Below are 15,420 nucleotides of genomic sequence, written 5' to 3' on the forward strand. Positions count from 1 at the left end.
GGAATAGTTGGTACCAACGAAGACGTACGTTGGTAGCATATTTCAATTATCAATTTTCGTAACGATACATGTGTTCAATTAATGGGTTAATATTTATATTTTCGTATTAAACTTAGCAGTTTTAATTTTATTTAGAAATATGATTGGTTTTTGTTAGTGGCTAGTTTTAAATATGGGTGTCTGAAGCTACTCGTTGAAAATTCGAATTTTTTTTTTCTTTTTAAAGATAAACACTGGTGTCGAATGCCGTGTTGCAGGTAAGTTTGATGAAAGAATTTTATTTTTTTAAATTTCATTTTCAACCTGCAAATGTACTTCCAATCGGTAGCCATGAGCCCCCCTTCCAACTTCACGTTCCCTCTAATTAACCTTAACCCCACTTCACTTCCACAAGCCCATGCCATTCTCGCCCTGTCCTTACAAAGAAACGAATTTTTCGTCCTTTCTCTTCTCCACACCCTTCGCATCCTTCATGGTAAATGTGTAGTGTCTCGGCTCTGGGCACAAAATGGTCAAGTTAGTCTCATCCTAGGTTTGGTTTGCAGCGTCACCCTTGGCTATTTATACCCTGCTTCCATCCCGTATCTCCAGCCCCTTACTTTAATACCTCCCTTTTTCTCATAAACCTAATCACTTTTGTCTTGTTTGCAACTATCTCCACATACAGTTTGCCAACGACCACCTCTTCCAACTTGTACAGGTCACCTTGCTGGTGCCCCCACCTTCCCCCAAGGTGTCATACATTACTCAAGTAACCTGCGAACTAGTGATCGGTCGTTCATGAACGATTCATTCAAAAAGAACGAATCTTTGAGAGAACGAAATCTTGCGATTCGTTCGCGATGTAAAGAACCGGCTCTTAGAGAGCCGGTACCTTGAAAGATTCGGAAGAACGAAAACGCGGAGAGAACGAGATGAGAGAACCGGCCACGCGCCCGGTCTGATTCGTTCGTGAAATGATTCATGACGTCAGGATTCTGAAGAATTAGTAATCACAGTGTGCACATGTTCACAAGAGCAAACGATAACTGATCAAATAAAATAGGGTAACATGAAAAGTATCTATACCTGTAAATGTCAACTGTTAAGTAGTGGTTTAAAATTGCTTTTTCACATTCACATACACAAATTTGGAAATAAAAAACTAATAAAAACCGTATGAATTAAAAATAACAGGGAAAGTAACTACAAACGTTCACACTTACCATTTTTGGGTTAATTAATGTACTTCATTTGTCTCTCTTCATATGGTACTGAATCGCAGTAGTAGTATTAAATTTTTTTTTTTTTCTCTAAATGTGTTGGTCTACATGTAAACACTTTACTGTCACTAGAGTGTAAATAGCCTGTATATTAATATTTGTAACTTTAAAAGTAATAAAATATAAATAAGCTTGTTTCATATACGCAACTGTGATTCACTGGCTACGAAAAGCAATGTTCAAATACAAAAATACATAGATAATACTCCAAAGGATGAACGAGTTACGACACCTGATAAAAGAGCCAGATCCCATACACAGAAAAGAACGAAATGAACGAGATGAACGAATCATTTCACGGAAGTGATCCAAAAGAACCGATTCGGTCAAAAGACCCGTTCTGCCCATCACTACTGCAAACACCCTCAGCCTGCTTTTCCTTTCCTCGCCTATGTTATTCGTCAGGAAATTCTTCATGAGAGCCACTTTTATGAAAAAAAAAAAATCCTAAACTTTTTTATTTGTAACATGTTTTTAATTATCTCATTAGAGGATTTGTGATACTTCAAGTAGTTTACCAATAGTTAACTATTTTAATGATAGGTTGGGTTAGGTATGCCACTTAAATACAGTAATATTTAGACAATAGTTGATTGGAATTGATTTATCGATTTCCTTGTTTTATTTATAATAATTCTGTGTTGCAGCTTTCCCATGTTTCAAGAGCTTCACATGTAAAAACAGTCAAAAAGTAGATGATGTAAATTTGTGTTTTTCTTTATTAGCTTAGGTAGGACCTTTTTAGGTGGCCATACCGGCAAATGTCAGAGCATTTTACATGTAAAAAAAATAGGTTAAATAATGACTTCATGGGAGTAGGTCTATGAGGTTGGAATCAAATTTGATTTCTTTTTGGTAGCAATGGAGTTGACAATGTTGATGTGTGGTTGTTTCTTTGTTTGGGAAGTGGTTAGCTTCGTATTAATAGTTTAATTGGAATATGAGAACACATTAGTTAGCTTGTTACCAAGAGTAGATGTTAAACATCACTGGCAATTACTGAAAGTATTGCTCACAAAAAAATTTTTTTGCCTGTTCGCAATTAGGGAAAATTACTCCTCTTCCTTGCTTTGTGGCAGTAATTGAAGTTACCGACAGCATGTGATATGTGATATTCTTTGTTTTAATAATGAAAGGTTATGGAAAATATTGGGAATGTCTGCAAAAAAAATACATGTAAATTGTTAATAGGTAAACTATGTTGGGATAGGTTGAAGAGAAAAAATTAGAGGTGAAACTACTTCCGATAAGAGATGAGTTGGATGTGCACAATAATGAGCTTGGGAGAATTAAGCTTGTACTTTGAATGAAGGTGTTGATGTAAGGGTTTCGTCAAATGTAAAATTTAATAGGTTATGCGTTATGTTATTACTTGTTCAAGTAATGAAAACGAAGTGATGGTTGATTAGTTTAGGTCAAACACATTATAAATACTTTAATATAGTCTGGATGGAACAGTGTATCTCGCAGTAGAGGTTGGTTATGATATTACTATAGCTACAGTCTGATGGGATAAGCTGGGGGAAAAACTGGGGTAGATGCAGTATTTTTCACGTATTTCATTTTTGTATATTTTAAGTTATGGGTATCACATTGAAGACAAAAATTCTTATTAGTCTAGTTTGGATTTGATATGGTATTTCAATTTTGAAATTCAGGATTTTCATGATATCTTGAAGTAGACTACAGTCCCACCTGGTCTAGTCTATTTTGCTATACCAGTATTTAATTGGTTGCAAGTTGGGACATTCCGAGGTAATCTTTCTCGGTATCTTGAACTAAAATACAGTCCCGCCCAGTCAACTCTATTTCGCGATACCAGTATTTTATTCCTTATAATTTACTACTTTTCCCACTTTTTTTATTTTTCAATATATATATATATATATATATATATATATATATATATATATATATATATATATATATATATATATATATATATATATATATATATATAATGAATATTTGTAATAAATAGGTTAGACTGTTAATTTTCCCGATACCACCATAATTTGTAACGTCTACAGACATAATTTCATTTATTAAAATATATTGGTTTCACAAAATAGAGAAAAGTGGGGGAATTATAGTCTAGTTTATGATATTGGAAAAATATAGCATTAAAAAATTTAATATGTGAAAATTAGTGTGTTTATAATTCCCCGCCCAAAACCCCAGTGTTTCCTCTTTTGTTCTGTAAGAATGTACAGGTGGTAATGACATAAGTAGTGCCATCTTGGTGATGTAATAAGTTTGCAACCTCTGCACCACCGTGGCCCTGGGTTCTAATGTGTTCAAATGATGAGTTTATTGCAAATTTGGTTTTGGTGTGTAGCGGAATGGTGAATATGGTGATCAATATGGAGAATATGAAATGGTTACTTACATGTTTTTCATAAATAAATTTTTTTTTTTTTAATTAGTAGTGAACCTTTTTTTTCAGAAGTTAAAAGAAAGAAAGAAAGGATATCTTGATACTCAACAAACAATCTGGTAAGATGCCAATCAGAAAACGGGTGTTCACGACCAAGAAACGGAATTCCGTGGCGGCCATAGAACCGGGCAGCCCGGTGAAGAAGACAAAGAGGGCAGAGGGTAAGAAGGATTTTTTTTTTCACTCGCAGTTTGTGGCATACATTAATTGAACTGTGTAAAACTGTAGACTTTGTGTTAACGTGTACATTACGCTGATGTCTCAACAGGTGATGTGCATAGCCCTTCATTCAGTAAATCTAAATAAATGTGGGTTTTTACCTTCCCTAGTGCAGTTGGATATGTTAAATTAAAAAAAGTGTTTTGTTCTGGCTCATTTAAGTTGTTAAAAAAAAACTCCACGAAAAATTCTCAATGACCATGACCACAGAGTCCAAATAATCTTACATTTCATTTTGTTTTTTTCTTGTTTTGTGTGAAGTCACAAATATTTGTTTATTTTGATTCAAAAATCTTTCTTGCATAAAAAAAATTCACATTTCTGTTTCTTCATTGGTGCTGACACAGAGTGGATGGGGTGATGGAATCAGAAATTAGCATTGACAAAATAATAGATGGGGAAAACAGGAATACCCAGAAACAACCACCATGTTTTTTCACTTACAAAAAATCGTGATGTGACACCGCTCTGAGAAACAAACCCGGATGGCCGTAGTGGGATGCAAGTGATCTGACCGCTCAACTTGTATGCCCTACTTTTTGAAGCTAAGATTACACTATTAAAGCGGCATGAGCAAGGTTATGTTTGAAATAAAGTGGAGACAGAATTTACCATCAGGTTGTAGTGGTGGGCTGGAGTGAGTTTCTTTCTTTCTCTCAGAAAATTGTTACATTTGTATATAAGTTTTTAAAAAAAAAGTGAGAATCTGAAAGTATTTGTCCGGTAAAGCGAGGGAGAAGTCAGGTAAGTTTTGTTAAGTGGGAAGGACAATGTGGGTAGTAGCATCCCCCCCTCTTCCTTTTCCCCCATGACCAAATCATAAACAAAAAAAACTGGAATTAAGTATATGAATAATCTACTCCAGGCCTTCAAAGCCAGTTCAATTTTTTTTTGTAAAAAAAAAATTATATTTTTAATTTTTGGTTATACTCAACGTATGGTATATATTTTAAAACTTTTGTCGCGTGGCTCTTCTCTGGCTCTTTCAGAATAGCCTTAAGCGTCAATCTTTTAGTTCGCTGCCTGAGTGAGAAGGGAGTGGCCCCACGTTGGGCGCCACTAATTGTCGCGAGGTGAGGGTTGCTTCCTGCTGGAGCGAGTCCCCTCCCTGCGTCCAATATTTACTGTGCTGCCTGAATAGGAAGGGAGCGGCCTGACTGGCGCGAGTAACTTCTGGCTGGAGGTTCCTAAGAGGGGTAGGTAGGATTCTCCCCTACCTTGGGATGCCCTGAAAGTGGCTCCCAGTGTCCCTCTCTGATGCCTACTTACGGGCTGCGGCTGGTTTTGCTCTGCGGTCTCCCAGTAGTAGGGCTGACCTGCTTGCTGGCTGGCTGGCAGGTGGGCGGTTGGCTGGCTGGCAGGTGGGCGGTTGGCTGGCTGGCTGGCTGGCTGGCTGGCTGGCTGGCTGGCTGGCTGGCTGGCTGGCTGGCTGGCTGGCAGGCGGACGGACTGGCTGGCTGGCTGGCTGGCAGGCGGACGGACTGGCTGGCGGACTGGCTGGCTGACGGACTGGCTGGCTGGCTGGCGGACTGGCTGGCTGGTTGGCTGGTTGGATAGGTCCCCGTGGAGCTCCCTCACCCCGAAAGGACACTCTCAGATATGCGGCACGAGTTTATTTCGCACACTCGCGGTTGGTACCGACAGCCTCCCGATACACACTAACTCGCGGACTCGGTTGTCGGTCTTCTGCTCTTGGCTGGCAGGCTCAGCTGCCGGTGAAGGCGCGGTGAGCGGTTGATGGCGCGGTGAGTGAGGCTCGGCAGCCAGTGGTGCTTCGAGGGCACCGACTCTTCCTGGCCCAAGGGCCGGCCTTATATACCCCTCCTGAGGGCCAGGGCGTGACGTAGGAAGGGCCGAGGGTTCCAAGAATCACGGGCGCTTCCAGGAATTCCAGCCGGCCTACGTGACTTGGACGGACCTCGGCTTGGATGGTGAGGGTAAGGCGAGAGGAGGCTGCGCGTGCACCCGCTCGGCCTGGCGAGAGAGGGGTAGGCGAGGGGTGGCGGCCGGTAGGAGTGTGCGCGCTCACTTGCCTGGTTACCATGGCAACCCAGACGCGGCGCGGTCGCCTTGGCAACGGGCGACGCGGTGGTGGCCGGACGGTGACAGCTGTCGCGGCCGTCAGTGGCGGTGGCGTGCACACGTGTTTAGGAAGGAAGGGGCTGACGGCTTCGTGATTATAGACGTGCGCGGCACGTCGCACGTCAAACCCCCTCTCCTTGAAAAGGCGGCAGCCACTTTCCACGTGTGCGGCCTGATCTTCGGGGTGGTTCCTCCATCCTTCCTTCCGTCTTGGGGATGATGCCTTCCACGGTGCTCCGTCTTCTGGGAGGTGGGGATACGGGTAAGGCAGGGATGACCCTCAGGTTGGGCGTGAATGATGGTGAAATGATACATGTCCCTCCTACCTGACTGGTGATAGGGGGGATGAAACAAACTCTGCTTTCCGATGTGACTAGGGGGCTCAAATCTAAGACTTGCAGCCTAGTTTGAACTCTTTGCAAATATCTCTGACAACTGGATGAGGCCTTATTTTACATGCTAAGGAACCAGAGCCCAGGCTACACCATCATTATTGTTAGTGTCCTTGGAAACATGGTGTGCCCTGCCAAGTTTACAAACATCTTAATCTCGGGTTGGTTCCTATCTATTTACATAAATACCTTATGATTACTGGGCTATAACATATGTTAAGATTGAGGCACACTCTCTTTCTCTGGGGACGGCTGTCGGCTTTACACATTTACAATTTCCACATAGGTACATTTCTTAGAATGGAACTCTTGTTTCGCTCTTACTGCTATACATTGCACAGTTCTGAAAATGTCTATCGTAATTGTCTTTAACGGTCTTGAGGCTTATTATTTTTTTCGTTGATCCTGCACCCGCACGCAGGAGTGGGCAGGTGGCTTATCGAAGCCCCTGAGGTGATGAGGTTAACGACCTCACCCCTTTATTACAAATGGCCATCCGCGCACAATCACACACTCACTGATTGATGCTGGGTTTGCCCACCCGGTACCTCCTGGGTCGGCTCTCGACGGCTGCTCTGCATGACCGCCACGGCTGCTCTCGTCTTGGGGACAGCGGCTGGGTTCTGGCGGGCTGGCGCCAACCTGGAATGTCGGTGACAGCTTCCGCTGGCTCTGGGTCAGTCCTCTGGGTAGACTGCTGGTTCGGGGTTTTTAGTTGGGGTAACTGGTCCAGGGTTTGTACTGGCATACCCGGGAGAGGTGTGTTGTTGTCCTGGTGGTCCGCAGTCCTGGCTGGTGGAATCATCTGCTCCACAGCCTTCTCCTTGGCTGCTGGGCCGGACAGGTTCAGGAGGTCCTTAGCTGACTGGTCAGCCTGGGAGGGGATCTCCTCGGGTTCCGGCGACCTTGCCTGCCCTTTCTAGGTTCCTGGTGATGGGCAGGTCGAGGTCTCCGGGACGAACGGCATTCGGGTGGCCGTGTAACCATGCTGGGATGGTGGTGGCAGTCCTTGTCAGAACTGGGCTTGATGCCTCGGTAGGTAGGCCTGCCTGGTGGTTCCCCTGGGGTGGCTGGTCCAGTGTGTCTAATGGTCCGGCCGACTGGGGTGTGCTGTAGCCCGAGCCTCCTGCAGACCTGGTTGGGGGAGGCGACTGCTCCCCAACCTTCTCCTTGGCTGCAGGGCTGGTCAGGGCTGGGAGGTCCTTAGCCGATCGGTCGGCCTGGGTTGGCCACGGGTTCCGACGATCTTGCCTGCCTGTGCTGGATACTTGGTGGACAGGCCGAGGTTGCCGGGCTGAACGGCATTTGGGTGGTTGTTGGCTCACGGGTACTGGTGACTCTGAGGTTGAGTTCACTGACTGGGTCTTCCACTAGGTCGACTCGGAGCTTCTGAGGGAGGGGCTAGTCCTCTGGGTGGGTTGTTACTTTCGGTTCTGCATGGTGCAGTGGTTCGAAACCCCTCAAAACTCCCTTGTCTTCTTCCTCTGCAGGTGAGATGGGAATTTGGCTTCCGTCGGGATCCTGTTGTAGCCATTATGGCTGACTGAGTTTTCTGGGCGCCATTGAGTTTTGTGACAGTCTCAGAACTGTTGGTGCCGCTCTACTGTGATCTCAGGGGGCAGTAGTGGGTGGCCGTCTACTGACGTGTCCTCTAGTTGGCCCCACGTTGGGCGCCACTAATTGTCGCGTGGCTCTTCTCTGGCTCTTCCAGAATGGCCTTAATCGTCAATCTTTAGTTTGCTGCCTGAGTGAGAAGGGAGTGGCCCCACGTTGGGTGCCACTAATTATTGCGTGGCTCTTCTCTGGCTCTTCCAGAATGGCCTTAAGCGTCAATCTTTAGTTTGCTGCCTGAGTGAGAAGGGAGTGGCCCCACGTTGGGCGCCACTAATTGTCGCGTGTTGGCTCTTCTCTGGCTCTTCCAGAATGGCCTTAAGCGTCAATCCTTATTTTCCTGCCTGGGTGAGAAGGGAGTGGCCCCACGTTGGGCGCCACTAATTGTCGCGTGGCTCTTCTCTGGCTCTTCCAGAATGGCCTTAAGCGTCAATCTTTTAGTTCGCTGCCTGAGTGAGAAGGGAGTGGCCCCACGTTGGGCGCCACTAATTGTCGCGTGGCTCTTCTCTGGCTCTTCCAGAATGGCCTTAAGCTTCAATCTTTAGTTTGCTGCCTGAGTGAGAAGGGAGTGGCCCCACGTTGGGCGCCACTAATTGTCGCGAGGTGAGGGTTGCTTCCTGCTGGAGCGAGTCCCCTCCCTGCGTCCAATATTTACTGTGCTGCCTGAATAGGAAGGGAGCGGCCTGACTGGCGCGAGTAACTTCTGGCTGGAGGTTCCTAAGAGGGGTAGGTAGGATTCTCCCCCACCTTGGGATGCCCTGAAAGTGGCTCCCAGTGTCCCTCTCTGATGCCTAACTACGGGCTGCGGCTGGTTTTGCTCTGCGGTCTCCCGGTAGTAGGGCTGACCTGCTTGCTGGCTGGCTGGCAGGCGGGCGGTTGGCTGGCTGGAGTGCGGGCGGTTGGCTGACTGGCAGGCGGGCGGTTGGCTGGCTGGCAGGCTGGCGGACTGGCTGGCAGTCGGGCGGCTGGCTGGCTGGCTGGCTGGCTGGCTGACGGGCGGCTGGCTGGCTGGTTGGGTAGGTCCCCGAGGTTCGCCCTTACCCCGAAAGAACACTCTCCGATATGCGGTGTAAATACAGAAAATAGTGTATACAGTGTAGTATACCTCACTCAGGTGTGCGAGGTGTGCAAAAACAAAACAGATGAATAAATATATATATATATAAACATAATAATATTACCTATTGTGTTATGTTGTTTTTTTGGTATCTCTGCAGCTGGCTCTATGCCACAGTATAGTTCTGCACCTAGCTCTATATCGATCAGCTGATTGGTCGCTCCACTGAAATGTCTGTATTATTATAATTATGGGCGCCACTCTTATGTGTATAGTATCAGGTGTTTCTAAAGAATAAATAGTACAATACACATAAGAGAAAATTTGTAAAAGTTTCAGGACAAATAGTTAGACTGTCGAAACAAGGAGAATTGGGATATTTTACCATACATAAAACAGACAACGAAGTACAAACGTGATTTTTTAGGTCGTATTTAATAAAACAATAAATATTCAAATTAATGACTTGACATATGGCAACTAAATATGTGTTTTACCATGCTCAGGAATTAGGTTGCACACATGAATACATATACAAAAGTCCGTTATATCCCGTTTGTGAAGTTCGTCGTTTTCAGTTTAGGTGCGGCGAAAAATGAATAAATACTTTCAAAGTTCATTTCAATTAAAATGTACCGCGGCGTAGTTCATTATATGTGTCGGCAAAACACCGTGAGATCCTATCCCGGTTAACCTCTGGGTATAGGAATTAGATTGTGTATTCAGAGTAAAATTAATTAAAACACGTCTGCCTTTAATATATTGACGTAATTTCACGTATTAATTAAATGTTTTACATTTGTAGGGAAACAGATATGACTATTTTTGGTTCGTAGGCACGGTCATTTGCGATGGAGGAAATCGAGTCAGATGTTACTCACGTATTTTCACTCCTAAGATCACATCAGTTCTGATGCGCCCTATGATAATTACATATAATTAATGTAAACGTCGTTTAGAAACATCCTTTTTCTTGGATGACCTAAATAGCTTCGTCGCTTATCAGATTATTAAGGGATCCGAACCCCGGCGATTTTCACTGTGACGCCACAATTTTATAACTCTCTATTCTTAATTTTAGTTCCAAACTCTTCATTATTGCAACTCGGCCTCCCATTGGCCGGAACAAAAACACCGTTAACGTAAATTAACACTTTATAATAAAATCCGACTTCACCCAAAACGTCTTAAAGTGTCAAAACGTCACAAATTTAAAATGTTATTTTTCAACAATAAACACTCTTTTAAATAAAATCAGTGTCAAAAGCTTAAATCACCGTTAAAACCAATAAGGCCCTAGAGGGGTCTAGTCAAATGCTGCTTAATTGTCAGCTTGAATTATATCAAAGATTCCGACACACGTTAAATTACACAAAATAAATCGTTCAAACGGAAAAATATAAACAAACAACGATAAATATAATAAAATGTTAGTAAATAAATAGTTTGTTTACTTTCTGTGCGTGAAATAGTCATAAATGTAACAGCACAGCGGTACGAGTTTTATTTCGCACACTCGCGGTTGGTACCGACAGCCTCCCGATACACACTAACTCGCGGACTCGGTTGTCGGTCTTCGGCTCTTGGCTGGCAGGCTCGGCTGCCGGTGAAGGCGCGGTGAGCGGTTGATGGCGCGGTGAGCGAGGCTCGGCAGCCAGTGGTGCCCCGAGGGCACCGACTGACTTCCTGATTTTTTTTTTTGATTTTTTTAATTTTTCCTAACCTAAATTAAAACTAAGTGTGTTTGGGAGGGGTCTGGATTAGGGACAGACTCTAAGTGCGTCTCAGGCCGAAGCCTATACGCTCTAATCATGCAGGGGTTAGCCATGCGGGAGAGGGTGCATGCATCGTGTGCTAGGAGGGGGATTGGCCAGCCATGGCAGCGATTGGCGCCATGACTAACTCCCCTCACTGACTATTCTAGACTAAAACTAGATAAGTTGGGCCCAGGTAAAACCTGCATAGACACAAGGAAAACCTTGGGCACTTACATGCGGGATGCAAAATTTCATGCATTATTTTCATGCGGGTTGGCTACGGGAATAGAAGGATGGCTCAGGAAGAAGAGTTGGAAGAGTAGAAAATATCTACTAAGCAAGGGCGGGCACTTGGACATTTTTGTCCGCATTTGGGGGTTTGGGCATGACTGGTTTTTAGGGGGCGACTTTCGTCGTTTCCCGCCAGGCTGCCAGCCAGCCAGGTGAGCTGAAAGAAAAGAAAAGGTACATCTTACAACTATAAGTTATATGGCCGCAGCACCCAGGTTGCTCCAGTTACCACAGCCATGTATACCCGACACATTGTGCTGCCAGCCTGGGCACGTCAATCATTGGCTAGTCCAATGTTGATTATTTGCACCGCAGGACGTGGTCAGGCACATGGTCGGACACCTATTCATCGATAGTGAGTCTGCTCACTTAATAAATAAGAAATAAACATTCCTATAATAATGGGGAATTTGCGTGTTGGTGTATTTATTAGAGCCCCGCTGGGCCAAAAATTAATTAGAGCCCCGCTGGGCCAAAAATTAATTAGAGCCCCGCTGGGCCAAAAATTCATTAGAGCCCCGCTGGGCCAAATCGCTGGTATGTCTGGGTGGTGCGGGAGGATTTAATTCTGTCACAATGTGCTGCCAGCCTGAGCATGTCAATCATTGGCTAGTCCAATGTTGCGTATTTGCACTGCAGGACGTGGTCAGGAACATGTTCAGAATTCTATTACTTAATGCTAATATTAGGACTTAAAGTTATGTCTTAAAAAATAAAATACTTAATACTAAGTCTGGAGCTGCCAGAAATACGAGTGTAAAAACTGCGCGATTCTTAAGCAGAATTTTCTCGCCAGTCCGCAACCGCACTGCCGGGGTCGGGCCTCGGCCGAGCGCAGGTGCGCTGTGATTGGCCGGAGCTTCCAGCCAATCACGGGCCACTACGGTGGTCGGTGCGCCAGGATGGATTTCGGGCGTTTGTATTTTTGTGTTTCGTCGGGATCATAATTTCCGAGTGAGGAAATATGCGGATTTAAACTATTTACGCATTTATCGTAAAAAGTTTGTGTTGTACGAGTGTAAAAGTCTTGCAAAGTCTCCGACTCGGTTTCACAATGCAATGCTTCTACAGGGCAGTATCGTGGGGCGTCTGTGGCGATTCGAATGCACCTATTCTGAATCCGCTGCAGTTTTATTAGGTGTGTGGGGGCAGCTGTTGCCCAGACTGGGGCTGCATACGTAATTATTGGGCGTATTAGAGCATTGTACAGCAGTAGGCCGGTTTTAACCTTGCTGCCGTATCGTCTACTCATTACTGGGTAGAGTGCACTGATCCTAGCCTGCGCTTGCGCTCGCCTAGTGTCAATGTGATTGCGCCAGAGTAGTTTCCTATCCATGTGAACACCTAGATATTTCACTACATCCTTATGCGGTATTTGTTCGTCAAACAAACGTATTTGCGGCCTGTGTTCTACAGGCGGGAGATTTTTACGAGTAAATACAATAATCTCTGATTTCGTTGTATTTACTTTTATACGCCAAGTCGTGCACCATTGTTCGAACTCAGTGAGCGCGACTTGCAGTCTGTTGGTAGCTAGCCGGAGGTTGTGGGACCTGCTATACAGCACTGTGTCATCTGCATAACAGCCCAGCTTTACTAGTCGGTGTGCGGGATGTGGCATGTCACTGACATATATATAAAAGAGTACAGGGCCTAAGATGCTTCCCTGCGGTACACCTGCTCTTATTTGTTTTATGTCTGATAGAGCTCCTTCAGTAGATACTCTAAAGGTTCTGTCTGCTAAATAGGACGCGACTAGTTTAATATAACAGTCTGGAAATCCTGTTTGGTAGAGTTTGTAGATTAGCCCCGCATGGAATACTCTGTCGAAGGCTTTCTCTACATCTATAAACGTAGCGACTACGTAATCCTGTACGTTAAATGCGCTTGTGATTTCTTCAGTCAGGCGCACGAGCTGATGTACTGTCGAGTGTGTACTGCGAAAGCCGAACTGTTCATTCGGCAGTATGTTATTCTAGTGAATGTGGACATTAAGTCTGTGTAGTATAATACTCTCCACGACTTTAGACACAGTACTTAGCAGACTGATAGGTCTGTAATTCTGTGGCAGTGTTTTATTTTTACCTGGCTTGTGGAAGACTATAACTCTAGCTTCTTTCCACTGTGAGGGAAAAATATTTAACCGGAACATTGCATTTATGCACTCAGCTAGATATTCGAGTGTTTCGTTCGGGAGTTGTTTGAGAACAACAGCCTGTATGCCGTCATTCCCGGGAGCTTTTCGCGGCTTCATTTTTTTGATCGCGCACTTTATTTCTTGCGCCTGTGTAAGTAATGGCTCAGAGGTTGTGGGCAGTTGCAATTTAACACGGAGTTCGCGGTAAATTTGCTCCGTGAATATCCTATCGCAGGGCTGCATGTTGGGCTGGAATGCTGCTTCCAGTGTGTCGACGAAAGCTTGTGCCTTATCATGGGGCTGAAAAACTACGCCATTGTTTGTTTCAAGGGGTGGGATTTTGTCCGATTTATTTAAAATCCGCTTCGTCATTGTCCAGGCACTTCCGTCCTGAGTGTCGAGTCGCGCGATTTTAGTTTCCCACTGGCTGCCTCGCCAGAGCGAGATTTCGTCTGAAATGATTGTTTGTAGTTCGTTTATTCGGCGTTTCGTCTCTTGAGTACGACGCCTTGTGTATTCACATCGCAGTCAATTTTTTTGTGAAATCAAGCTGCGGATGTATTCTGGCAGCTCGTCGTGTGCTAACCTAACCTCCTTTTCTGGGATGCACTGGCTAATACCATCCTGGATTTTTCCTGTTAGTTCTAATATCGCGGAATTTAAATTATCGCTGTTTTCAATGGTTATTTCGGCCGCGTCGGGTAGATTTATTGTTAAGTAGTTTTTAAATTGTTGCCAGTCCGCGTTTTTATAGTCCCTGATTTTTCGTGGCTGGTTGGAGTCTATATTTGCGTCATCGAATATTAAATGAACAGGGAAATGATCCGTGACATGTCGTGTACAACCTCGAGTTGGAATACCGTGTTGACACGTTTGTTCAGGGCGATATCTAAAATATCAGGCATGTCGTTCAGTCGACCAGAGTCATGTGTGGGCTCTGAGGGAGCATGTACAGTGTAGTTTTTGTTGAGTTGGTGAGTGTAGAGTAGTCTGCCGTTCGCTGTAGCGCGCCTGCAGTTCCACTCTATGTGTTTGGCATTTATATCGCCTACAGCAAGGAAGCTCGGGGCCGCTCCATATAAAGTATCCAGATCTGCCTCGCTGAGGGACCTGCCTGGTGTGGCGTACATTGCAATTAATTTAATTTGTTGCCGATTTATGTTTAAATTAATTCCTATAGCCTCCAGTTGTTGGAAATCAGGGAGCTGGCAGGCAGTGTGTTGTACACTAGTGTGTACAGCAAGGGCTACTCCGCCGCCTCGTGCGTCTCGGTCGCGCCTATGTATGACATAATTTAATATTGTCAGCCTGTCTGTCGGTTTTAAATGGGTTTCATTGATCGCAGCTATTTTTATTTTATGTTTATCCAGGTGGTTAATAAGTTCCGGTAATTTATTTTTAAGGCCGCGTGCATTCCAGAATAGGAGGGAATGTAACTTATGTCTAGTGGCCGGGGTTGTGTTGCAACTCGGGGCCGAGTTAAGGCTGGTCATTTATGACGCCAGCAAGCGCACATACGCAATCCATGGTGGCTCGTATTTTGTCGGCCATGGATTTGGATGTGTCCAGCCAGATGACCAGAAGCTGGCACAGAGGGCCGATGGCGCTCTGCAGTCGGGCGTCTCCACGAATGGCTTCGTGGGAGTAGATGACCGCCTGGATGTCCGCGAGCTGCGGCGCCGGTGCACTGGTGGGGGGTGTCGGCTGGGCAGTTGGCAGCTCTGGCGCTGCGTCAACAGCCATGGCAGCCTCAGGTGCGGCCTGCAGCTGTGCGGGAGCTGGCGTCCTCTTCGCCGGTGTTGGAGCTGGCTTGGTGGCTGCCAGCTTGTCCTGGGCAGGCTGTCGGGGCCTGTCCTGGGCGGGGCGCGGGGGGGCTTTCCTTGGCCATTTTTGTGGCCCGTGGGGTTCTTCTTGAACCCCTTCTTCCTCTGCCACGGGTTGTTGACAAGCACTGGGTAGTCCAGCTCATTGTGGCTGGGCTCCCAGTGCTGCTGCAGGGGCGCAAATCGGCTCCCACTGGCCTGCGCCAGATAGTTGCCGAAGCACGGCGGCGGTGGGCCCCAGGGGTTGTGTCGTGGGGGGGCGTGGTGCCCCTGTGGTGCCCGCTGTTGAGGTGGCTGGGGCTGGTCCGTGGCGCGCATGTTGTCGCGCATGTCGCGGCGGGACTGCTGCTCC

General features: G+C 45.7%; 1 protein-coding gene across 1 annotated transcript in view; it reads left to right on the forward strand.

Annotated features, from left to right (window-relative positions):
• The first annotated feature begins 23 nt into the window (after positions 1–23).
• The window catches only part of LOC134539130 (regulator of chromosome condensation), a 32,372-nt gene continuing 16,975 nt past the window's right edge, over positions 24–15,420 (forward strand). The window contains exons 1-2 of the mRNA XM_063380878.1: positions 24–257; positions 3,709–3,860. Of these exons, the coding sequence (XP_063236948.1) occupies positions 3,764–3,860 (97 nt within the window). The 5' untranslated portion in view covers positions 24–257; positions 3,709–3,763. The remainder of the gene's footprint in view (positions 258–3,708; positions 3,861–15,420) is intronic.

This window comes from Bacillus rossius, chromosome 14 (assembly GCF_032445375.1).
Source record: "Bacillus rossius redtenbacheri isolate Brsri chromosome 14, Brsri_v3, whole genome shotgun sequence".
NCBI classification, from domain to species: domain Eukaryota; kingdom Metazoa; phylum Arthropoda; class Insecta; order Phasmatodea; family Bacillidae; genus Bacillus; species Bacillus rossius.